The sequence below is a fragment of the Halyomorpha halys genome, unplaced genomic scaffold (assembly GCF_000696795.3).
Source record: "Halyomorpha halys isolate HHAL.00 unplaced genomic scaffold, Hhal_1.1 Scaffold658.1, whole genome shotgun sequence".
NCBI lineage: Eukaryota > Metazoa > Arthropoda > Insecta > Hemiptera > Pentatomidae > Halyomorpha > Halyomorpha halys.
Window position 1 is genome coordinate 486,460 of NW_027110302.1, and position 27,734 is coordinate 514,193.

The 27,734-nt window shown below is 31.1% G+C and overlaps 1 protein-coding gene across 8 annotated transcripts in view; it reads left to right on the plus strand.

Annotated features, from left to right (window-relative positions):
- The window catches only part of LOC106685103 (histone-lysine N-methyltransferase ash1), a 231,029-nt gene that overhangs the window by 78,616 nt on the left and 124,679 nt on the right, over positions 1-27,734 (plus strand). For 2 of the 8 annotated variants that reach the window (XM_014427610.2, XM_014427611.2), the window contains exon 2: positions 19,924-20,087. The exons of the other annotated variants lie outside the window; for them this stretch is intronic. In XM_014427610.2, coding sequence (XP_014283096.1) covers positions 19,965-20,087 — 123 coding nt within the window. In that variant the 5' untranslated portion in view covers positions 19,924-19,964. The remainder of the gene's footprint in view (positions 1-19,923; positions 20,088-27,734) is intronic. 8 annotated transcript variants of the gene reach the window in all.

Consider the following 27,734-nt stretch of genomic DNA (forward strand, 5'->3'; position numbering starts at 1 on the left):
AATTACTAATTGTTATATTTTAATTTGCTTATAGTCTTTGTCCTTTTAATTAATTTTTTTTATTCTAATCATAGATAATTTTTTTATTATTAATTTTGTTGATTATCATTGCTACAGTTCTATACTCATTAATATACTGTATTAAACCGACATTCCATCCCATTGTAAAAAAAAAAAGTTGCATATGAATAATAATCAAATTAGGAGGGTATTTGTATAATACAATTTAGAAGGGTGAAAAAAAAAATAGGGAATTTGTTTTTTCGTTTTATAACTTTATTAATAAATTCCTCTTCTTTGATTAATTTCTAAACACCATTCCATCTCTTCTCTAAATTTAAATAAATTAAAATAGTTAAAATAATTTTTTTTTTCCATTGATCTTTTGTGATTTTTTCCAATTTTTTACTCTCATGTATGAAAGTATTGCTGTTGACAAATATTTTGAATTCCAGTTTTCGACAAAAGTATATGTTTTGAAGTCCCCTGAGTCTCCCCAAATGGTCTGTGCGTGAGTGGATATGTTTTTTGTTTGGTCAGCCTAGCTCAAGAACGTATACATACATAATTTCCCTGTAATATGTATGTATTATACGAATATAATAATAAAGGAGGTTACCAAAAAAAAAAAAAAAAAGTTGTTCGAAACTGAAATACATATTTAGGACAAGTATATACTTGGGATGTGACAGAAACTTAAGTTAAAATTGACTAACCTTAGGTGTCACTTTATAGAATCGAATTTTGATTGGTACTTAGGTGATATTTAATATAATGTAAGTTTTATCCTTATTCTCATTGTTTGACTGAGCTTAAATACGGATTTTTTTCTAAATCTTCCTCTTGAAGTTTCTTCAAATTTGTTTATTTAAAAAAAGAAACACCCATCTCACATTCTTACTACTCATTAAAACTGGATAAATATGAACTATGGTTGAACCACATTTTCAGAGATAAGTATAGTGATACAGATGTATTTTATATTTAGTTGGTAAATTGTTATTTGTTATTGTGCTAAAAGGAGTAAAAGTAATATATGTATATAGGAAGGAAATAGGAAAAGGGAGAGAAAAAAAAAAGTATTTAAGTGTATTGTATTTAGTTTATTAATGTTGATTGTTAGAAAAACAGAAAAAATGTTAATATATTGTGTTGTATATATGTCCAATTATGGATTGATGGGTACTCTGTGTGTAATAGCAGCCTACTGAATTTGGGCTGCATGGTCATTAAAGCATTATTCGTTGGAAAGCCAATGGTTTTAGAAAAAATAATATTTAACAAAGTCATTGAATGTAATGTATAATGGTATAATTAAAAGGTCTGTTTTAACAAGTTTTAACTGCTGGGTGCGTGCCCAAGGGGTTTCCCGTTACGGCAGTTTTATGTTTTCTTGTCTATATACTCATTAAATAAACATAGTTTAATTTTAATTAACCTATATATGAGAGTTGCGGTTGACAGGATAGCAGGTGGAAGGGAGTATACCAAATTATTGGTCTGAAAAAAAAAAGAAGTCATAATTGATCGCTATGACCTTCCAAGGTTTTTTCTACGTCTATGGTTACAAATAGAAGGCCATGCATGTGATTAAATAATTTTTTTAAACTACTATAATTTATTTCTAAAAAAAATAATATAAAATAAATCGTATATTTTAATACATCTTTTGATTCCCATATCAATCTTTTTTATTTCGAAAGACAACAAGAGTTCCTTAAAAAAATTAGTTTGAAAGATTCCACGTATTTTTAAAAATAAATTAACATTTAAAATAATAAAATATTAAATAAAATTCGGATTTTTTCCCCTTCATTCCATTCTTCAGGTTCGTAAGGAAGTAAAATCGTTTCATATTTGAACTATTAGATATTGAACTCATGTATGCAATAAGGAACCAATTAATCTTTTCGTTAGAGATTTTATCTGATTCAAGAGCTGAGAAAGTTTCCTGTCACCGGCTTTCCTATCTGATAATATTTTCTTAATTTTTTTTTATTTATTTATCAAACTTTTATTATGCGTGTATAATTTAATGCTGTATATAATTTTCTAGTAAGTACATTGTATAAAATTTCAAGTATTAATAAATTTTCAGAATCAATAGAACTTATCACCGTGTTGAGTTTAGTTTATTCTCGACCTACGTCGAGTACGTTTCTCGGCCTACGTACTATCTAGTACGTTACTCTCGACCTTCTAACCTCTAATTGCATAATCCAATTTTTGGATTTAGGCTTCCAAAAAAGTGAACATTTTATATAAATATGTGAGATATACCTATTTTGGCAAATATCGTGAAAACTACGATGATAAACGTCATAAACTACTTCATAGCACATTAAACTAGCTTTAATTTGAGTGTTAATAGTCTCATAGTTCCTGAGATAAACTATTGATTTTTAAGGATATATTTCATGAAATGTTGTTTTTCATAAAAAAGAAAAAGAAAAATTGTATCTGGAGACCCATTGAACGTAAAGACGTTTACTTGGATTCATATTTTAGAAAATTTACTCAACTTCAAATGACGTTCTAGCTTTTCTAGACCACCCAAATCCACTTGTTTCTAACCTGGCTTCTCCTTCATTACCTAATAATCCTCCTAGGCGCCTGAAAAGAAGATGGCCTCGAGATCTTCTCCTCTAGAAATGTTATTGGAGTTCTATCAGTGGGTAGATTGTCTACATGTTTATATCATGTCACTATGTCACCTACAGCAAATTTACTTGTTGTATATATGTGTATACAGTTGTAAATAACAATAAATAAATTATTAAAAAAAAAAAATCTTTTCTAGTGTTGTGTATGAATGAAATTTTATTTTAATTTTTTTTTTTTTTTTATAAAACCGCCTTTTTTTATTCCCTCTAACTATACTTGACAAACTCATCAATATTGACTACTTATTATATATAATTTTTATTAAAGTAATAAAAAATTGGAGTTAAGTATGAGCCTTTTTTTCAGCATGGTGTTGTACTAATAGCAATATATCAAATGATTGTCACAATTTTATTTCTGTTTTAGAAAATAATAGTTTTTACGTAGAAATGAAAAATTGATAAATAAAATGAGTAAGCTAGAGAGTAGTGACAACATATAACACAAAGTTGTGGTCGGATATCTGCTATAGTTTTATCTATTTTTTTTGTTTTTGTTTCCTTACAATAAAAATCTAAAGCTCTATCTATATCTATTTGAGATATAGACAGTAGAATGCAATGCCTGTAGGTTCATGTAAATGAAAATACATTGAATATTTATTGGTATAGCTTATTAAACTAAATTTCACCAAATATGTTCAGTTCCTTATTGCATATGGAAGTCCAATTATAGTACATTGTTATGTGTTTCTTTGATGTATCTAGTTTAAACGATGTGTTTGGCGTACATAGTTATCTTTTTCCCTTGACGATTGCGGCTTCATGAGACTGAGTGTGCCCAAGATACATATTAGGAAGCTGGAAGATATAAATCGTGGAGCAGGTAGGGCGACTAATTATTGGCAAGACGAGCATGGCCTTGGTCGAAGGAGGGGAGATCTAGCAACTGCGTAGAAGGACGGTCTCAGGAATTCGTTAGACCGTTCACTCTGTACATCTTGCTCCTTCTGTCTATATGTCTCTATTTAATAGATATATATTTAATAGATATACATACACACATATAAATATATATATTTTTCAAATATGAAGGAGATGGTCATGGTTACGGTCAAAAAGAACAAAAATAATTAACAACTATTTATTTTCCGACGTTTCGTCCAACTTAGTAGAGCTTCATCGGGGCTTTTTATAATAACTTTACAGACTTTCTAAAAAAAAAAAAATGGGGGACAACGTCGGAAAATAAATAATTGTTAACTATTTTTCAAACATAAGAATGCAATTATAATGTTGAAAAAAACATTAAAATCTTTACCGCTACAACACATGAAGGGTTAACTGTGTAGCGCTTTGTAAGGAAGTACTGTCACTAGATCAACGGTTGTGCTAGGAGGTAATTTGGTCAGAATCACGCACGACCGCCAGATTTTTACCCAATTTATGGGGTGGGTTGACCCCAAGAAGGCTCCAGAACCAACAAGGTTGACTCATGACTAGAGTTTAACAGAAAACTATTCTCTGCCCTGGATTCTAACCCAGGTCCTTGAAGTTAGTAGCATCGTGCCTTACCACTAATCCACTTTTATAAATATTTACAAGATTTAAAGTACTCATTGTTGCATCCTAAAATTTTTATTCTTGTAAAACTATTTCTTCCGTATTATTTTCTAAACGATGAGAATTAAAAAATTAAAATTATCAATACATACTGAAAATATACTTAAAATGAGTCGAAATTCTTTTGTACATAATTTATTACTGTGTTATAAGTCCGGTTTAAATAAAGCTCACCGCTTTGAACTGTTGAATATGATTTATAGCAAGTCTAAACAAAAAACAAACAGTGAATTTAACAAAAGATCTATTTAATTTTAAATTGCTTTTCATTATTAAAATTAGAAATCAAAGGAGGGCATTGTGTAAATATTTCATCCGACTCGCTGAATCCTTTCAACGTGCTTGGCCCGTCGCCAATTTTTCGCAACGCTCGTCTCTCATAATCCACTTATGTATTTGTTCAACGGGATAATTTGCTTTTGTTTTTGTAACTAGCTGTGAAAATTAGCATCTTGTTTTCTTCTGATGTATATTTAGTATCTATTATCTTGTGTTGGAACTCTAGTCTAAATGGAAACTTGGAAAAAAAGAAAAAGTGCTCTACCTTTACTTTGTTATAATTATAAGCTATACATTTTTTTGTTTATTGCCGATTTAAAAAAAATGTGCACAATAGTAAACAGAATTACAATATTTTTTTATTTATACATAATTCGGTTTTTAAAAGACTATTAAAGAATAAGTGTCAGCTAATGTTAATTACTAAAATCGTTATTAAAATAAATTTGTATAATTCTCTTTTTTGCAGTTTTACTGCTGAATGTAGATTACTTTGTATTCATGAAGGATATTAAGACTCTTTTCGCTTTTATAATAAATAATTTTCATTGGCATTTTTCATTTTGAACTAATTGGGTACCGTGTATATCTCTGTAGTCAAATTGACGTTCTTGATCATTAGTTTATCATGTTAAATAGAAAAAGTCGTGTTAAATGGATAAATATATATTTTTTTTATATTTAAGCATGCGATATAACATTTAACATGGTTGAGAGTCTGCTAATAGGTCTGCTAAATGGAGAATGAAGGAACGCAACCGTCTAAGCAGCGCACTATTTTGTCTGCTGTCGTTTTAATATGTTAATTGCTTTTAGTACGTATTTAAATTATAATAAAGTAATGGATAAAAATGATAATAATGTAATGGGGGATAAATTGGAGAGGAAACAAGGAACGAGTGAGATGGAGAAAACATGATGGGACGAAGCTGTTGGAGATTTTATTCTATCGTAAAGATTACAAGGTTACAAAACAAGTTGCCTAGAAAATCCGCTAGAAGCTGCTGTGCATTTAACCTAAACATGGACTTTTAATTGCGCTGCTCACAAACTTATACTTACAACATTTAACACATAATCAATACTCCTAATGTTAATCCAATTTTGATGAAATTTATTGTGTCTGCTCTGCCACATAAACGGTCCATTATCCATTTTATCAAATTTCATCCATTATTTTTGCTTACGCATGTCCAAACGTATTTCGTACTGAGGTTCTGCTACACATTTGCTAAACTATAGAAAATTCACGCTTGCACAAGCGTGTGAATTGGTTATTTGGATCGGCTGGTATAAGTTGGCCTGATTATCTGGTTGATCCGTTGACAGGTTTTTTTTTTTGTACACATGTTCGTACCAACTAAGTGTTGTTTTAGGACATTTAACTGATAAATTCTAGTGCTTTCTAATTTTAATATATTAATACATTTTCTTTGATATTACAGTTAATAATTAACTCTATTTTAAGATCGTTTAATTTATAATTTTATCAAATTATGCCAATTTACTTATGGTTTGACAAAGGACAATATATAATATATACTTATTAAGGCATATTTTCGCATAATTAAATTAAAACGTATCTAAAATATATTTTTTTTAAATTTTATTTATTTTATATCATTTACCGCTCCCTCTACCTAACCGGTATTTACATTTTCTCTCATTTTGCTTATCTTTATTTTGTGCCTTCTTATAATGAAAATAGTCTTAAAAGAAGGTATAATAACCGACATATGTTGGACGGCCATTTATTTTTCTTTATATAATACACAAGTCTGTGTGGTTATGTTTGTTATTTTTTTAGTTGATCAAGTATCTGTGGGTATTTTGGGTTTGGTGACAAACGTGTGAATGCTACTTTACATATTCCATGAAATGGAATTTTCTTATGTACTTTTAAACTCCCTCCCCTTGGCAAGATTTTTATCGAGTAAATAAAATTCGATCTATTAATAAGTGGAGGAAAGATCCATACTTTGAATACGATATTTTGAATTCTTTTCTACTCCTTAGCGACTAGATTCCCGCAAAGTGGTTTAGCTCCCTCCCTGCTGAGAATGGCGAAGAGGAGCGACCAACTGACCCCAGGTATTATAGTGGCTAATATATTTGTTTACTGATGCGGCCTCCCATGGCTTCCGCGGCCTTGCTGAAGGCTCTGACCATGGACCGGTTTGGATATCTGCCACTCTCGGTTTCTATAGGAGCTGGTCAGCGGGTTCTTAGGGTGTTCCAGGGGTTCGAAGAGGCGTGATATAGAGGGGTAAGGGAAGCAAACGTATTAATTTGTCATCTAGAGTTCTCTATACAGAGTATATCGTATTTATTATTTCTCTTACTAATATGGTTATTTGATTTTATAAGAAAATGGAAATTTTTAATTTATAAAAAAGTGCTAAAGCTTAAAATTTATGTTTAGGTGCATTTCAAAAAACAGAATCTTAATTTTTCAAATATTAGCTAGCGATGAAGCCGTCAATATTCGCCTAATTCAGATATCATCGGGACATGGCCCCACTTAATGAGGGGTAAGGGAAGAAAACGTATTAATTTGTCATCTTGAGTTCTCTGTACAGAGTATATCGTATTTATTATTTCTCTTACTAATATGGTTATTTGATTTTATAAGAAAATGGAAATTTTTTAATTTATAAAAAAGTGCTAAAGCTTAAAATTTATGTTTAGGTATATTTTAAAAAACAGAATCTTAATTTTTGAAAATATTAGCTAGCGATGAAGCTCTCAATATTCGCCTAATTCAGATATCATCGGGACATGGCCCCACTTAATCATAGTTTTAGTACAGGAACCAGAAACTTGGGCTATAAAAGGCAAGCGAGTTAAAGCTCTACCTTTGACTGGCTCCGTGCCTTCTGTGGCACCTGGGGGTAGTCCACGAAATAAAAACTATGACTCCCCACTATTGTTAGAATAGGGTGGTAACTTGTAGTTAAGTCCGTCCCCCGTTGGTCAGAAGTGACCAGAAAGAGGAGATAAAAACCAGTGAGATGCTCATGAAATCCACCTCATAGAACACATCTAGCAATTATTTTAAAAATTAGTTTTCATCACGCTTAACACCGAATGCATTTCTGGCGGTCTTAAAAGTCTTACTAGTTATCTAAGTCGTTTAATTAAGTTATTAATTAGATATTTCTTTTTGTTTTCGCCAATATTGAGATATAATACTGTATGTCGTCGAAGTAAAATATATTAATGAAAGGAATATGGTCCGGGTGCGGTCAAAAAAAACTCAAATAGTAGAAATATACTATTTTAATGAGCCAACGTTAATCTTCCAGTAAAATATATTAAGTCAAAATTTTTGATCAAGTTTTGATTTATTTGTTTTTTCCAGTATAAAAGGTTAATGATTAAAATAATTTAATAATATGATACAAATCTGCTTATAAAAAGTGAAATTACTGTTTCCATAACGAAAAAAAATAAATAAAATTATCATCAAATATCTCAAATCTTCGATTTTTGACTTAGTGTGTGTATTTCGTAATGTACTACTGTAACGAATGATATGAATCTACGGAAAAGTATTTCTGGCGATCCTAAAACGTTTAATAAGCTTTTTATTATTATTTTTTTTCTAAAATTTTGAGAATTTTATTTTTGTGGCACCACTGGTTGTGACACCTCACCTATTACTTCGAGGTCATTTCTTCAATATAGAAATGTGACATATCCTTTTGTAAATTCCTTCTTGTTTTTTTAGCTCGTTTTTTTATTCACGTTCCTCCGAAAGCCCAAAACTACTTTGACTGTTTTCTTTTATCTCCGGACTCACACAACGTAAGAGATCGTAGGGACTAATTGCGGACGATAAGAGGCCTCGAAGGAGAGGATTGGAAGTGGATGACACAATCGACATAAATCAAGTATTATCCTCCAACAACTGAGAGATAACCTTTAATAGCCATTGGCCATAAATCACATTCCCCTGTCCCGGCTCCTAACAAGGAAGGGCTGTCTTCGGCGTGGGGCTGATTTATTGGGGAACGGGTTTCTTTTTAGGGGCTTTCAGGAGCCGAGGAATATAAAGTAAATAAATTAATACTTCAGCGGAATGTCAGGAAAAAAAAATAAATAATACCATTGGGTTTTCACAATTCATAAATATGTCAGCCTTTGATTCCAGGAAGTTTGACCGTATTCTTGGCATGTGTGGTACCTTTATTTTATTTATTGTTCTAATCTTCTATTTTTGCCTGTTTCACTTCATTATGATCTTACATCAAATTTACTGGATGGATTTCTATTTAAATAGAGTTGTAAATATCTTTAAATAAATAAAAAAAAAATTGAAAAATAAACTTTTATGTTTGTGTTAATTCAGATCCAAGGACACCTGTCAAGATTGAGAAACGAGATAAAAGACGCAACATTATAATTTTTTTTTTATAATCACATAAATTTTCTGAAAAATTTAAAATTGGAAACGTCAAAAAATGAACCTCCTTATGGATGAAGGGAGAGTAGGATCGTAAAACATCACTATTATAAAAAAAAAACATATAGATTTATGTATAACATTAATGATATGAAAATAAGAAGGGAAAAAAGTAAAAATAATGAATGTTTAATAATAATAAAATATTAGCGAAACCGAAGGTTCGATGCTGATAACACCTACATTCATCTGTCCTGTGACGTCCAATCGTCCAAACTCAGATCAAATCAGTCTTGACGCAATCCTCCCACCTACGAGTCGGTCTATACCTCGGACGTTTACCCGGCAGTTGAGCAATGTTATTACCTGCATTGTATTTACCGGGGTTCAGCGTTGTGTTGCCTTCGGTTAATTCTTCCTTTTTTAGTCTGAGTTTTTTACTCAATTAAAGCCACGTTTCTAATAGTTTTGTAAATTCAAACTTTTAACTTTTTGGAAAATAACTAACATTTCTCTCTTTTATTTCCCTATCAATTTAATTTCATATGAAATAAATGCTTGCTTTACACACAAACTGCTTCTTTATAAACCTGAAATGTAAAACACGGATTTTGTGTCATGGTGGTAAAAACATTACGATATACTTATCTTTCTAATGCTCAAATTATTATCATTCTGTGTTAGTTAATCTATCGTAGTCGACGGAAATCTCAAGACTTATTTTAGTAATGTTTACTCACTTCCAATTTCTCTTCTCAGAAAAGGATTCTGGTTAATGTGTAACATCTCTAACTGCTTTTGAAAGTTTGTGGGAGGACCTCAGTAAAGAAAGTAACCGCAGTCTACTATCTTTGGAATACGTCCAATCCTAACTAATTTGTTTGTAAGTTGTGCCACAATTCGAGCAAAATAGAGATGTATATTCTTAAAAAATAAATTTACTATAAAAAAAATATTAAATGCGCATTATTATCAAGAATTTTTCGACTGTGGGAATTTAGAATTTAGTAAAGAATATAGAAATTCTTGTCTCAGCTTTATTAATATTCATGTACAAGCACCCAAACAGTAAAATATGTAATTTAAGAATATAAATTCGTAATTTTTCTAAAAGCTGGAGTATTTATATTTTATTATTTGCTTGCAATGCGCTGTTTTGCCAAACAGTGTTCTTGATTTTCTCCCCTCCGTTTCCTGCAGATCTGCATAGGTTTCACGCGCTGGTTGCAGACAGTGGACGCTTGGAGTGTGGGAATATTCTTCCATCGCACCTGCCTTCACGAACCTAAAGGTCACAACTGCTTCTTGCTCGTTTATTTATCTTATTTGCGTTGTTAGCTCCTTTTATTTTAAATCATTTCATATTATGTATTATTTGACTTGTTAATACTCTAGTAAATGTGTTGTGTAATTTATATGGCTTATAGGTATACTATGTTGTACTTGTTAAAAGTCTCCTTCTTAGAAATCTTGAAGTATCATTGTATATCATGATATAAAGATCTGAATTTTATTTCGTTTTATTTTAATGAAATACCTCAGTTTCTGATAGGTTTCGCACATATGACGCTAATATCAAAATATTAAAAAAAAACTAAAAAGGCTATGCTAAAAGATATGCGTTATGTCGAAAAACGAGTTAACGGAAATGATACTGAGGGAAATTAAGTAATATAGCCAATACATTATCGCTTTTGTCCTAATTTTGGTTTTATTTAAAAAATTATTATTATTTTTAGTACCTACTACCTCATCATAGGCTCGCAAAACATGATAATACCTCGGTATTTCTCTAATTATTTTCACTTAGTAATCCCATTTCATTGCATTATTTTTTTTTTAGTTCTGTATGAAACAAAGGATCAAAATCTGTATTTCAATGTATCAAAAAAATTATTTTTCTATCATAAATGCATTTTTCAACTTGGCTTTTATAAGGCATACTGAAGCTGAAGTGTTCCAAGGTGAACTTGGTTCCCCAGGAAAATTAAGAAGAATAGAGGACCTGGTTTGGGGAAAACCCTTTTTTTATTAAAAGTCAATATATCCACTTATGGAAAGTTATAATAAAAAAATTATTATGGAAGAATCTGAAGTTGATAAATTAAATTTATATTAAAAGTGTAGATTCGTATCACTTATTAAAAAAAATGAAATAAAATGTATAAGTTTTCTGTGCAGAATTTTAATTTGTCGAAAAATAAAAACATAATTTTCAGAAGTTAACTTTTGACAGAAAATTTCTCAATTAACTGTGGTAAAAAGTGCCCCTCTACCACCAATTGAAAGTGGTTTATTCTTTATAAAGTATTTTCAAATTAAAGAAATGAAACTTTGCCTTTATTCCCAAAACTGCATTTAAAATATTGGTGAAAATATTTTTTATGCAATCTGAAGTTAGGGAAATAAAATAACCTGATGATATATCTCCTGGCTCATTAACATAATCATTATTCACGTCTCGCTTACATTTTTTTCCATGAAAATTTTAATCTCAACATTACTGTAAGAGTAAGAATAAAGTGTTGAATTGCTGCAAGTGGAGTATTGTTATTATTTTATTTTTTTTAACAATGAAAGCATTTCGGTCCCATATTTATATTTTGCCTTGTGATTTACATCAATCAACATACTAAAAGAATAAATTGGTAAATTTATAAATATCTATTTTCTGCGAAAAATATAGTATAAATTTTAAATAAAATTTTGAGAAATATTACCTTATTCTAACCTATATATCAGGTGGCCAAGTTTTCAACATATTAAATCTACTTTTAATGTTATAAACGTGTCGCGATCGACTTGCTATATGTTATCAAGTGGTGTGAATTTCATACAATGTTTCAGTATCAGGTGCATTCCCGCGACAAAAAAAAAAAAAAAAAAAATTTAAATAACTTATTAAGTTTTCGAGATATAGGCTTGTGAAGAAAATAAATTTATATTTTAAGACCCAATTCTTTTTTCCGACACTTGTTCAAGATGTATTTTTTCTAACTTAAAATACGATATTTTTATCAACTGCAATGTTTAAGTTGTTGTACTATTTGTTCGTAAAAATGAAAAAGTTTTTATAAAGTTGCACAGTATGGCTGATAATTTAATTTCTATATTACACGTTTACATTTTTTTTTTTCTGGCCAGGAAAATGTATAATAAAAGAATAATATGACTTACTTTTATCTAATCTATCAATAGCTCGCTGAGTGCACATCATACTGAAATACAGATATAACATTATCTACCTACATAAAAAACAACAATAAATATTTAAAGGGCTTACCAATTCTCACGTCTAGGGAAATTAAAAGAACATGGATAATTAACTACTGATCCATATAAAATATATCTGATTTATTGAAAGTTTTGTCTTCTTCAATCGCTTCAAATTCCACCGTAGATATTGCGAGCGATCGGCGATCAACCCAAATTGTATTCGCGATCGACTTTGTGCCCACCCCTGCTATATATTGTAGCAATATCATACTAAAAGGCATATATAATACGAGGTTTAGGCTCTGCAGTCTAAACCTAATACTATCACAACCAGCAAAGCGGACCCTCCCCGCTCATCATAGTTTCAATGCGCATACGACACCATTGATTCTGCACACACAGTGTACACTCCACAAAGCCCTTAAGATACCCAAGGGTAGAAGAAGGCAGCACACTTCAAATGACATCATTGTACCGAAGCATTCCTTATTTTCAATGGAGGGTACGGGAAAAAAAAAAATAATAATATACTGTAAAATAACATCTATTCAATAGATCTAGCTAAATTGGAGAAGCTTCTGCAGCAATATCAAAACTTTTTTTCCATTTATGAGGATGTAACGGCGCCCCGTAAAGTGTAGTAAGTAAGTAAAATTATACATTTTTCCAAAAGTTGTTTAAACTTTCAAGAAAATTGGATATGGTAATGTTCAAAAGTGTCTTGAGTTGACTTGGAATGACCCATAAACTGAGGTTCAATAGCAATAAAATATAAGTTTATAATACAGCAATCTGCTATTATTGAACTTATTTTCTCGCTGTTTATCTGCACTAAAATAAATGCATTTGTATATATGTGATGCCCTGAAACGATTGACGAGGATATCAATTGTTTTCCTAAACAAAAAAGGCGGATTATAGCGAAGGTCACGCAGAGTCGTGATGCTGTCATTTTCGAATGATCCGCGATTCTTTTGTTTGTGACTCATCTGGAAAAAAAGAGTTAATATTGTGAAAAAAAATCGTGTTCAGTTTGTGTGGTTTTTGTTTCCGAAATCCTGTTGCTTGGTTGGAGTTTATCATTCGTTGATTTGTCACGAGTGATGTAATTATAGATTAATTATGTTCGAGCGTGTGTGATTGTTCGATTGCACAATGTTGGAAACTACTTAGATCGAAACATCGGCAAAAGTAAATAAGTATGTATACATCTATCTTTGTTCTACTAAAAAAAAACTAATGTTATTAATATGCATTAATTATTGTCTCTTAGCTCTAAAATTTGCTTAGTTAAAAATGGCTATTAAATTTGTTTACCGTGTTTTGATTGTCCCAATCCAAATAAATAAGTTTTGCAAAATGGTTTGTGTGTCGTAGGTCTAGCTCAAAAACAAAAAGTCCTACGAAACTAAAATTACACATTTAAAGTTGGGCCGCACCGTAGCTCAGGGGTTAGGCGCAACTCTATCATTCTGAGATCTGCGGGCTGTGCCAGTTCGAATCCGCCCTTGGGGCGTTGACTTTTTTCATTAAGTGGCGGTCCCACAAACCATGGTTAGAATAGGTTGGTCACCTGTAGATAACGAGGCAAACATAACCTTCGACGTGGATTGCCTTGTTGTTATGATTTGGGGGGGGGGGAACTGGGATGTGAGAGCATAAAATCGCCCGACTGGAACTGTTCTTTATAGAATCGATTTTCTTCAAAACGGCTCTACCGATTTTAAATAAACTTAGTGAATTAATGAGCTATTAAGTAGCCTTTAATGTCATATAGATTTTATCCTCATTTAAATCGACTTACAGGGCTTAAATGCCGATTTTTCAAAAACTCTTTCTGTAAAGTTGATTTAATTTTGTTTATTTGAGACAAAAATAAACAATTCTCATTGTTAGCAATAATATTCAATATGAAAATAGAAAATGTTATAGAATTTTATTAATAATTTAAAGAGAATAAAGGAGAAAGTAGATAAATCCAATTAGAACGGGAAAAGCCGAGACTCCACAATCATTATTTGCTGCTTCCCGCTGCTTTGGTTAAACTGTTGTATTATTGGTAGGAACAAAATTTATATTTTTTATTCCCATCTCTTGAAAAATTTAAATACGAAGTATTAGGGAAACAGAAAAATTAAAATTATCGATCGTGCAACATTTGGAATACCAGTTTTTGACGGAACATGTTTTATATGAATATATTTTAGGTAGAGTATGTGCCTGGTTTCAGTTTTGCCAGTCTGACTTACTAGACAAACGGTCTAAAGTCTCATTTATATGACCATAATAAGGCCTATCTGGATTTACGGAGTTGAGATTTGGGGACTCCAAAAACCATCGAATTCCTTAAAATATCCTTCTTAAAATCCTCGATGCTACTTATTTTGTCACAAATTAAGTCATCCATCATGACCTCTATGTTCCATATGTTGCCGATTTGATCAGAACCAGACACCAATCCTTCCATGATGGACTTCCCAACCACCTGAACTTACTTATTTCTAACTTGGCTTCTCCTTCATTACCTGATAATCCTCCTATGCCTCTGAAAAGAAGATGACATCGATATCTTCTCCTCTAGAAATGTTAAGTAAATTCTCTTGTCTGTATCATACCATTTTAATATAACTCACGTCACATTTACTTGTTGTTTGCATTTAATTCAATTGTAAATATCAATAAATAATCTTTAAAAAATAATACAAAATGACTGATGTGATGCGTTATGATAGGAACCATATCCGTGTCATCATTGGTAGTTGTTACCGTAGTGAAGATCTGTTGAATAGGGCAAGTAGGGAGTTGCAAGAGGAGGGTAGCGGACCCTTCAGAACAAAAGGTACGAGGGGAGCTGGTATTAGGGGGAGGTCAGAGGTTAATCTCAACTGCTACCAACAAACGGACTAGTGCCAGATCTAGAGGCAGTCATATTAGTATTTTTTCATTTTAATAATCATACAATAGTTATTTAATTATGTATATTAATGCTTGAACGTATTTTTCAAAATATGAAGGAGATGGTGGGGGGTGCGTTAAAAAAGGAACAAAAAATAGTTAACAACTATAAGGCTTTATAAGCCTATAACTCTTAATAAGGCTTCAATAGGGCTAAAAATATAGAAACATAAAACATAACTAAAAATAAAAGTTGGTAGAAGATAGTTGACCGTATGAAGTAGACTGCTGGAAGATTGTCCGGGTGGCGATCAATAAAGCTATCAAAATAGTAAAAAAGAATTTTTATTGTCGACCTTATACTATTTTGGTAGCTTTATTGACCGCCACCTGGACTATCTTTTTACAATAAAAATAAAAATAGCCAATGTAGGATTATAATACACAAAAAAGTAAATTAGGGTAGGGTTAAAAATTATGTTAACGTAGTTAAGAATTATAGAGGATGCATCTTTTTTTATAGTTATAGTAATAATTCATATTAAGATTTTTTTCTTATTTGAATTTTAGTAGTTATTGGAATTTAAAAATTAATTAATTTGCAACAAATTGTATAATAATTATTTTAGATCAATCAGAATTAATGAGGAAAATATCTTTTGTACCACATTATTTACTTTCACTTGCCTAAAAATGGAAAATCTTGTAAGGAAAAATGTTGCGTTCATGAGAATTTTCAAATTTTGGTTTTCAAAAATGTAAACTCAAAAGTTAATGTCTTCTGTGTCGAAAACGAAGTTTGAAAGGAGGTCTGCATGTGTGTATATGTGGTCAGCCTAACTCAAAACCGAAAAGTCTTACGAAACTGAAATTACTTATATATAAATCGATTAACCAAAAATTTAACTTTATTGAATCGATTTTTTAAGTTTTTTTGGAATGTCTCGAAAACGGATCTAACGATTTTCATTAAACTCGGTACTTCAGCGTGCAGTTAAATGATTTTTAATAAAATCTTCCTCTAACATATCTATTGTTTATTTTAGAAAAAAAGTCCTGATTATAAACAATAATAAACATTGGATAAATACAAAATAATTTTATGAATAAATCACAAAGAAATAGAGACATCTGTTTGACAACTGGAAAATTCGAGACAGCCCAATTTTTCCCATTTGCATTTTGCATTACGGCTTCTTTATCTTTTGTTAAACTGTTGGGATTTTCTTGAGAGGAATTAAATTTGTATTGGTTGTTCCCACATCTAGAAACCGTAAAATATGATTTTTTCATAGTAACTAAAAATTAAAAAATTTCGATTTTTTTTTTTTTTCTAAAACAAGAGTCCAATCTACACAAACTTTGGTGGAGTACTAAAAACTGTCGGATGCGCACTGTACCAGATCTTTTAGTTTGATAGACAAAAAAATTTTAGATTTGATATATGGCGGATGTAAGCCTGATAATAGTTTACATGTTAAACGAAAAGACATACAAGAATCAAATAAATTAAATGAGTAGATATTTTACGAAATTCTTTCCTTTGCCAGAACATTAATCAAGATAAAAGTTCACGTTGAAGGACTGTTTAGCTATTTCATATGTTGAATTTGAAGAAACAAAAATTAATAAACTATAGACTGTTATTTTTATGATTATTAATATTTTTCAATATCTATTAAACTGAATTAAATGAAAATTTGTCTCGGCAATTTTATAAAAATAAAGTAAAAAAGACTTTTAAAACTTTTTTACATTTTTTTGGAAAGTGTCTTGTATCGCTTGTTTGATAACGTTTTTTTCTTTGCCGCGCAAAAAAAGCCATCCACCATTATTGTTTCGACATAAGCATATGCTAGTCTTATCTACTAAGTGCGAGTGTTATTTTAATTTATTATTATTATTTTTTTTTTATTTCTTCGTTATTTAAGCAATTATCTATTATGACTTATATCCCTTATAGTTACTGTACAGTAGCTCATTGAAAAAATACTACTTTAAAGGCTCCACAGAAGTTGTTTATCAATGTGTCAAAATATGTCAAAACTAGAAACATTTTGTTAAATTCAGTTAGAAGGGATCCAGAATGCAGAATAATTATCGAATTTAAATTATAGATTATAAATTAGTAAAGTATAATTCAAAATACAAATTGTTAGTTCATTCCACGTTATATTTACTCCTAAACACTATTTAAAGTAACGAAAAACCTAATGTTGTATTTTTGGTAATCGATAGTAATTTTAAATATATTTACACTGATGTATTAACATTTCGAAACTGCAGAGCTGAAATGAGGATTAGTTGCAAAATATTTCGCCAAAATTAAAGCATCGATTCTGGGCAGATTTATACTTTCTGCTTTTATGACGCCGTATTCATTATTGTGTTATTAAAAAAAAAATTAAAAAAATCTTTAAACAGCAAAATAAGTAATAATTTGAAAATGGCTAAAAAGTATGAATCGCTAAATCAGTGTTATGTCTAAATGACGTCACATATGAAACCATCATGGCTCCTAGCGTTTTTTACACAGATTGAAAATCTTAGTTTTTACAACTAAAATTAAAAATTAATCCTGTATCTATATTAATTAAAATATATATGTGATTGGGTTTTATAAATTGATGGAAAATAATATTAATATTATTTAAATTTTTTTTGTATGTCGTCAAATACCGTATTGTAAATCAGCTAAGTATTACGCACCAAATATATTTTGTAAAATATTATATTCTAGCAAATTAATTATTTCATCCTCTGAAAATGTTTATTTCGGTTAAATCTAATTAATTCACAGTCACCGTTTCGCCGGTATGATAATATTATTTGATTTTCAATTCAAATGTATTTTACGGAGTGCATTCCGTATTTTCAATTTTGATCAAGGGGCAAATTCCCGTTTTACCTGCGATCTATAAAATAATTGAATTATTTAGAATAGTGAGATGTGGTTATTAAATGGTAAATAATTCAGTAACTCCCATAATGGATGTGCCTTCCAGTCCCGTTAATTGTACCAGATGAATTGATAAGTTATCGGGAAATGTATGCAGTTTTCCCGCTGTTCCGTGCCATTTCCAATTTCCACATAGGTATGTAAATATTTAGTTAGCATGTTTAGTGCATTGCTATGTTTTACTTGATGATAGGACAATAATACAGAAATTTAGTTATAATTGAATTATAATATTCATGTCTTGTCAATTTTGTTTTAAATTTGACCTTTGCGAAATTGAATTTCCTTGGAAATGAATTCAGGTTTTCAATGGATGTGACGTTATTCCATATTTATGCTTAAATGAAATTCCCATGCAATGGAGTTTTTTTTATAAATAGAGATAAATTTTACTTTCGAAAAATTTTTTGTACATTAAAAAAATTAATTATTCATTGTAAATATCTTAATAGAATCCGTGAAGTCAGAAAACCTTATAAAGTTTGTCGCATAACTCAAAAACGAAGAATCTTACGGAACTGGAATTACACATTTAAGGCGGTTTTATACCTGGTATAAGACAGTAACTTTAAAAAACCTTACTCTAATGCACCTATAATTATGTTGATTTTATACAATAATCAGTTCTCATTTTTAGTAATAATATACGATATACAAATAGAAATAAATTATAATAAATTGTGGGATTGGGTAGCTTATTGTTTAGGTACTGTGCTACGAACTCCAAGGACTCGGGTTCGAATCCGGTTGTGGCATATATTTATTTTCTCACACAGTAGCCGTGAGTCAACCCTATGGGCTGTGGATCCCTTCTAAGGCCCACCGAGTCTCATAAAGTGGGTACTCTTAATTGGGGATAAATCTAGCGATTAAGTATGAGCGGTGACAGAATCACTTCCTTTCATCACCGTTGTTCTAAAAACAGCTCTTCGTTACAAAGTCCTGCACCCCAAAGCCTTCATGGGTTGTAACATTACTGATTTAATTTTTTTTTTTTAATATTAATTTAAATACAAAGTATTATAGAACTGTATGAATAAATGAAGGAAATGTAAAGCAATCTGATTTAAACTGTAAAATATTTGCTTAGTGACGTAGATCTCATTTAATTTTGCTAATTATATTACTTCATTATCATTTAGTAAACATTTTTATTTAAAAAAATAATAAAATCTGTACCACTACAAGCTATGAAAGGTCAAAGGTTGAGTACTTGGTAAAGAAGTACTGTTACTAGACCAACGGTTGTGCAAGGAAGTCATTTGGTTTTTCCTAATTAAAGATACCCAATTTATAAAGCTGGGTGGACACCAGGAGGGCTCCAGAACCTACAGGGTTGACTCTACTACAGTGTTACAGAAAACAACTTTTTTATTTAGGGGAAAAAAAATTATATTCGTTATTTTCACCTCTAGAAATCATGAAGAACGAAATTTTATTACAACAGAAGAATAAAGATTCTGTTCATCATTTTTGCTTATTTTATTTTTTCGAAAATTACAAAAATATTGGTAACTTTAACAGGAGCCCACTAATGTACATAAAATATGGAGACGTATGTAAAGCTTAAATGAAAGTTGCGCGTACCGTACCAGATTTGTTTTTGTTGTAAGTATATTAGGTAGGTTGTATTTTATTAATTTTTTTCTCTTCATATTAAATTTATGACGAGCGATCTTCCTGGAGGTCAATCGAATTTCGTCCTGTTGGCGGCTCCTCAGGCAGGAGCGCTCGTTGAATATTCATTAGCCGAGCTAATTGGGTATATTAGAGGAGCAGTAGGTGTCGGAGTCCTTGGCTCCAATGGCTATCCCTTCTCATTTGACATTCCGCCATCGTTAGGATGTTCCAACACGGTTCCTATCGGAGCTATCAGAGAGCTAGAGAGAGAGAGCGAGAGAGATCCTAAGATAGAGTATTCCAAGTGGGATCTCTTTTTGAAGGGTTGTCGGAGGAGCACAGCGATGCGGTCGAACCGGTGGACATGGATCTATGGGATATACTCAACAGCATTATCGGCAAGCAGCAGGAATTCCAGCAAGAGGAAGAGCCCTTTCCGCAGCCATGCTTCTTACCTTCCAACATCTTCCCCACGGATCCTTTTACGGTGAGACTTATTATTTTATTGCATTTTTTAATTATACTATTCAAATTTATCCTTCCCATTTGACTGTTTCGTTTCAGATAAGATCGGTTCCACTGCTATAGCATATCGTTTGTCCAACATTGTTGGTCATCGATGTGGAGTGGAGCATTTGCAGATGTTGAGGCATTAGTGAAAGCGTTGGCCAATGTTGGCGTTTTTATTTCAAATATTAAAGAGATTTGAAGCATACAAGCGTTGAGATGCATACATGATTTGAAGCATCATGATATCACAGTGAATATGAAGCTGTTCTATTATTTTCCAAGTCAGTCTGAACCCGGTTGTAGCAGATAAGTGTTTATTCTGTTAAATCAACCATGAGTCAACTCCGTTTATTTTATTTTAATTTTTTTTTTTTTATAACTATTCCTTGCTTTATCATTTCTTCTTCGAGGGAGCTATCTCAGAGGCAACCAATTCTATCTATTCTAAAGTCGAATTTTCATTCCGTGGGACTAAAAATAAATGTAGACAAAATGTCTACTCGCCCAAGTCAGTTTCGTACCGGTGGTGTTGAAGGCTCGAGGTTGCTTAGGTGATGTCTTTACTCCTTACTCCTTGTTCTAGAAAAAGTACTTCTCAATCAATGGTTTGTCATCATTCAGAAACTTTTATAGATTTAATAATACTCACGCTGCTATAAGCTTACAAATAAAGAAAATGGGGAAACCTCTTTCCCCCTCCCTTTATTAAAGATTGATAATAGCTGAACAAGTTAGTCTGTGTCTGATGGTTGAAATTGAACACTTTAACTGTTCAGTCTGTAATAATCGATGTCAGTTATTTATTTTTCAGAATCTCACAGGTTTTTTTTTTTGGATGTTAGTGTTACATATTCAGTTTTTATTCTGCATTAATGTGATATTAAATTTTTTCTACCAATTGTACTTCTATAGGTGACACGACTGCTTAGCCATTAACTGATGTTAGAAATATAAAAAAAGCTTTGTTCAGAATATTAATATAATGAATTCATTACGTGTTTTTTTAATGTTTATATTGTATAATTAAGGTAAACACTTAATTAACTTGGAGGTAAAATTATATTATGAGATTGTATATATCATTTCATAGTAAACATTAACTATAAGTCAATTGAAACTTGGAAAATAAAACTCAATTTTTTTTAATAATAATTTTGCAATTAATCTGTTAAGTGTAAGTTTAAAGGTATGTGTAGTTTGTTATGCGGCATGGTATACCTAACGCCGCTACCTTAGTGACTTGATATAGGAAGTGTAAATACATTGCAATTGTTTTTGTCGAATATTCATGCTCGACATCCGTTGAGTAAAGTATGTCACTACAATTTTTTGTAACTTCTATGGGATAACTTTGTCACTAACATTATTTTAGTTATTTTTATAGTTGTATAAAAATAAATCTGTACCGCTACAACCCAAAAATAATCAGGGGTGCAGTACTTAGTAAGGAAGAACAACGGTTGTACAAGGAGGTGATTTTAACAGAATCACGTTCGACCACCAAATTTATCCCTAATAAAGGGGATCCTCTTTATGAGGTTGAATGGATTCCGGAGGGCTCCAGAACCCTCAGGGTTGACTTACGACTACATTTGAATAAGTAACTAGCTGTCATAGCAGGATTCTATAAATTTCAAATTTTTAAGAAAAATGTTTAAAAAAGTTTTTTAAAGATTATTTTGGATTAAAAATCCCACTATATTCGTTATGAAAAAGAGGCAAAATTAAAGATGTCAGTAGTGCTGTCATCTCTCGTCTTAACACATCTGTTCTACCTTTCAGCTTTCAGAAATTTGTCCTGATTTTTACTAAAAATTTGTAAAATAGTATATTCCATGTTGTTAACACAGAATATAGATATCTTCAAAACAGGTAGTGGACATATGCACCACTTGGATAAATCCAGATGATTTTTCAGCGCTTGATTGATTAAACTGGGTTCTATATTAAACCGCTATGCATTCTTAGATCTGCGATGCGGTGAACGAATGCTAGTGCTTTCTAATGCCGTGTCATCCCGCTGCGCTACCTCTTACTCAACAGGAAGTTTTGTTATGACTTGTGTTATTCTGCCTTCTATCGGGAGCCCCGGAGGAATATAGTCTTAATTATTTTAGAAAGTTTTGGGAAAGTAGATTCTTGTCCACTTTCGGTATAGTTCTGACTGGTTCCGGTGCTGTGATCTGAATCTAAGATGAGGGTTCCGATAACTTGGAAGTGTGGGTTCGGCTTTATGGAAGGCGACGGATTAGAAACCCGGCAGGCGGGTTAGAATTTATAATATATTTTGTATAATGCTATGTTCTATATCCCTTAACTTTCTGTTCTTCTGACCAAGTGAGTATTTAAATTATTTTGCTATAAATATGTATTATTTTGCTATAAATTTGTACCAAGAGCAGGCTGTGTGCACAGCTATGTAATGTTTGTCATATGCAGCAATGAGTTGTACCAAATGCTGCGAACACCCGTTATTGTCTAATAAGCAGGGTACGGTGATAAATAAATAAATAATAAATTTTGCTATAAATTACAGTTTACAGACCACATTTTATTTGAATATCCAAACCCCGGGTTATCCGGAAGCCGTTTTCCTCTAGATAGGTTATTTGTTTTTGTTCATAGGAGACAGGTACGTTATTAGGTTACATTGTGCTAACACAAATTTGCAATTTTTATTCTTAATTAATGATGAATTTACATAAATGTTTTACCATGTTGATTTTTTTTTTCAAATTTGTATGTTGGTCGGAGGGTTGGGGGAGGGTGCGGTCAGCAGAAAAGAACACAAATAAACAAATGAATTATTTATTGGTTCTGACGTTTCGACCTGACTTTCAGGTCTTCATCAGGGCTATAAAAACAAAAAGACAACAACCATCATTCAGAGAGAAAACAATAAAAATATAAATTTTTAAAAATATGTATTTATTTTTTTTTCATGTATTTTTTTCTCTCTCTGAATGATGGTTGTTGTCTTTTTGTTTTTATAGCCCTGATGAAGACCTGAAAATCAGGTCGAAACGTCGGCACAAATAAATAATTCGTTTGTTTATTTGTGTTTTTTATGCTGACCGCACCCCTCCCCCCGACCATCTTCTCCTCTAATATTTATTTGATATTATATCAATTTTATAAATAATGAATGTAGAAAAAAAAAAGAAGGAAAATTAGAGACAGGAGTTCGAATCGGAAAAAGCCGAGTAAACTAATCCATAAACTTTTTTTTTGTCAAATTCGTACAAGTTAAAAGGAGACACGCGCCCTAATGTCGATACGATCTCGAGACTAAGTCCGTTCTGTCAAAGAACCCCGCCGCTTTCTTAAGCATGTGTTCGGCGCCTTTGTCTCTAAAATTTATGTGAGGTAATTAACTGGCTGTAATCACCTGGGTTGGTAATTGTGGTCCTGGCTTTAAGCGCCCGATGTGTCCGTTGTAATTTGAGCTCTGGCGGCCAGTCGATCGCTTATGAAATGGGCTTGTGCTGGCCCCACTTGAAGGGCTTGACGGTCGTTGTTATTCTTAGGGTGTCAAAAAAAAATTTTTTTTATATATAAAAATATATACAAGTAAATTTGCTGTAGGTGACATAGTGACATGATAATACATGTGGGAAATCTACCCATTGATAGAACTCCAATAACATGAGAGGTCAGGTTAGAAACAAGTGGATTTGGGTGGTTGGGAAGTTTATCATGGAAGGACTGGTATCTAGTTCTGGCTAAATCGGCAAGATATGGGGCAATGAGGTCCTGATGAATGACTTGATTTATGGCAAAGTAAGGAGCATTAAGGATTTTGGACTGTAAGGATTGGATTCGGGAGGAATTTGATGGCTTAGTGGAACCACAAAGCTCATTTCCGTTATGTCCAGATAGGCCTTATTATTTTCATGTAGATCAGTCTTTTGTAATGGATTGGCAATTTAAAACGTTTGTCTAGTAAATGCTATAATAGTCGGAATCGACGAGCAGTTTCTTGTCTTTTTAGCCTTGTAGGAAGATTCTATGTCAGTCGTTTGTCCAGATGTAGTCCTAAGTAACGGATCTGTTCGATAGGAATAAGTGGGGTATTATTAAAGGACACTGAAGAGGAAGAAGTCACGGCTTTACGACGAAGGGTAAATTTTGTAATAGATTTGGTGGGATTTCTTCGAAAAAACTTTTTAATTTATATTTTCATTCGATATATCGATTTTTTTTATATCGTTACAATTTTTTTATTTGCACTTTTAAAATATTTACAATAAAAAGCTAAGCTACAATATAAAGGCATGGGTTGGCATGAGGTTCCGCATCCCACTCCTCTTCAGCCTAGTTACGTTAGGAATGTCATTTATTGCCGCCTGTCGCTCAAATTGATTGAAATGTCCGTGTAATTTTGGCGTGAAACTGTTTGTTAGTCATAAGTATGCGGTTCGTTACAGTCGGAATGCGTAGGTCGGTGCGAATTGTCTCGTTTGAAACGTAGAATAGTGAGTTCTTTACCAGTATTTTAATTTGTGATTAAAAGATTTGTATTTTTTGAATCTGTGTCTTTTAAGCTGGCCCATAAATTTGGCAGAAGTAAGTCTATATTAGTAAATAATTGAATACGTCAAGTTTCTGTCTTTGGATAATTTAGAACGTCTGTGTAGTATGGAATATGAATAGTATTTGTCGATGTTAAAATTAGAATATAGAAAATCAATGTTTAAAAAAAAACAAGAAAAAAAATCAAATTTAAATGAATTTTTTAAAAAAAGATCTGAAAGGTTTAACAATCAATTAACCATTTGAAATTGAACTGAATCCGAGAGCTCTAGGAGAAGGGGTGTGGGTAAAAAATCAAGCCATTTGACCCCAGTTTTTGTATTACTTCAATAAAAAATTTATTATAGTTAACAGTCAAAATTTATGGCTCTGGCCAATCATATTTATTGGTTAAGGTATGTTTCTTCTAATATGACGGTTACAAGAAGCATTCTTCGCTTTAAATTTCTTTGGATTAATCACTCAAATTCATGATATAATCTTATTATAATTAAATAATAAATTCTTAATGTAATTAAGATTTTTTATTTATTTAATTTGTTTTTTATTTTATAAATTTAATTTACAACTGTACAAATAAAAAATACAATAAGTAAGTATGTTGTATGTTTCATATACACTTGAAAATCTGGGGAAGGAACCACCCATTGGTGGTACTTCAAACATTAATTTAAATTAGAAGGTCCCGTAGCCATCTTCTTTTCAGATCTCGGAGGATTATCAGGGATTTTTAAGGATGGAAGATTAAGAATTAATGGGTTAGGATGGTTAAGGAGTTTGGAATGAAAAGACGCATATATTAAGAATTTGGACATAATTTGTTCAATTCAAAATGGTTTTATCTGGAAACCAATCTGTTTAAGAACACTAAATGTTGCAATTGTTTTTCACTGACATCAAGTAATTTTATGGACATTTTCCTTGTATTTGTGTTTGTAGTATTCCCATCTGAAGGTAATTAAGATGGCCTTGGTTATATAAAGTTCTTTAATTGCAAAAATGTGTGTAACTACTATTAGCGACTAATGTTTAAATCTATCTGAGGTATATTTGTTCTTCAATTACAAAATATTAAGTAAAATAAAAAAATACATAAAACCTCGTATTGTTAAATAAATGAAGTGTTATATATCAGTAAATGATTATTGAGTACTAATCCTTATATAAAGAAGTGAATGTGGTCAGCATTCGCGTATAACTGCCTAATTATTTGCCTCGCTCTTCTCTCTACGCGCGCGCCCTCATATACACGTTTACTCCACATTCTAATCTTAACAATTTACAAATTTTTTATTTTATTTTCCCAGTTCATAAGGTGGTATCAAATGAATTTCATTTAGTTCTTTATTTCACTAACAATTGCCTTTGTTTCATGGTTTACCATTGTTAACAGAAAAACTGAAAATGAGTATTAAATTTTCCCATTGCCACTTATAGTTTAGGCAAATACTGAATGTATAATCAAAATCATTCGAAACATAAAACGTTATACTGTACAATTTTATTTAAGTAAATTTTAATTCGGCTAAAGTATATAATGAAAATATAATTCATTGTTTAAATTTAAAATTTGAATTATTTACTGTCTCTCATTATATAGATAATCAATGTAACACATATATATAGAGGGTAGCTCAATGGTAAGGCATTGCGCTACTAACTCCAACGATTCGAATCCAGATGTGACAGAAAATTATCTTCTGTTTCACTGTTGCCTTGAGTCAGCCCTGTGGGTTCGGAATCCCTTCGGAGTTCACTAAGCCTCGAGAAGAGAAATTTAAAGGAAACTGATAAAGTAGGAATTTTATAAATATTTTTGTTTTAAAGATTGCTAACTTGGGCAATTAGCGTGCATTGTAATAAACTATTTTAGTTAATTTATAAATCAATTAAGAGGTATGTTAGTAGAAATTTTAGTGTGTTATGTGTGATTTGAAGTATATGGTAATAATTTAAAACATTTTAGGGCCGAAACGTCGGATAGGTAATGAAATTTGTTGAGAGTAAAATATTATAAGAATTTTTTTTATAGTTAACCACTCTCAAATATATATTATATGATAAACTATTAATTCAAATATTTAACGTAAACAATGTATTTTTTATTATTATATACTTTACTTTATTAAAATTTATATAAATTAAATTATACAGTATAGTTTGTTTAAATATTAATTATTTACATAAGCTAGCTACGCTAAAGGGAGAATTTCATATTCATTTTCAGTTTTCCGGCAATTGTGAAAAACCCGGAAACCAGTAACTTCCTAGTTGGGTAAAAAATAAATAATTAAATCCGTTATGAATTGGTATTCATCTTCATATTTGAAAAAAAAAATGTGATTACGGATGTGTTTCCTCAATTAATAGCTAAAAACATTGTTCATTTTAGTTATTGTATAAATTTTTTATGGAGTTCATCACTGCACAAGTATGCTAAAAAAATAAATAACATTTTTGGATCTTGTTCTATTTCCTCTTTTTCACCTTCGATATTTTTTTATGTTGTTGATGAAGTTTTTTTTTTATGTTTGTGAAGTTTTTACTATATATCTTCAAAAGAATTAAAAATAAAATTATAATTATTTTAAAAATACGAAAATTGTTTACATTAATATTTAATTCTGTATATGCTTGTAAATGTTATGAAATGATGAGAATTTTCCTAATAGATTGATTTTAAGAATAAAATGTCTAAAAAAAATAAAATCTTTAGATATAGCTTCGAAGAAAAATATCTATCTGTAGATATAGGAGCTTCGAAGAATAAAATCTATTTGCAGATATAGAGTTTGATAAAATCTTTGAAGGATATAGAAATGACATTATGAGATCAGTAATAGAGAGATGCCGAAGTCGTTAGGTGTTCCCCAGGGGTCGAATTGATCCCCTTTGGTTCCCACATTCGACCCCCTGAGAACGGCTCGTCACCCTAGTGTAAAGAGCTTCTCTATCTCTTGCTATATCTATACTCACTAGAATACATTTCATCCCTCTAGACGATCCAACAACCACAATAAGTTATTTTAGGGGTGAGTATATGAATAGCCAATAAATTTATGGGTTAATTGGCCTATTATTAGGATAATGT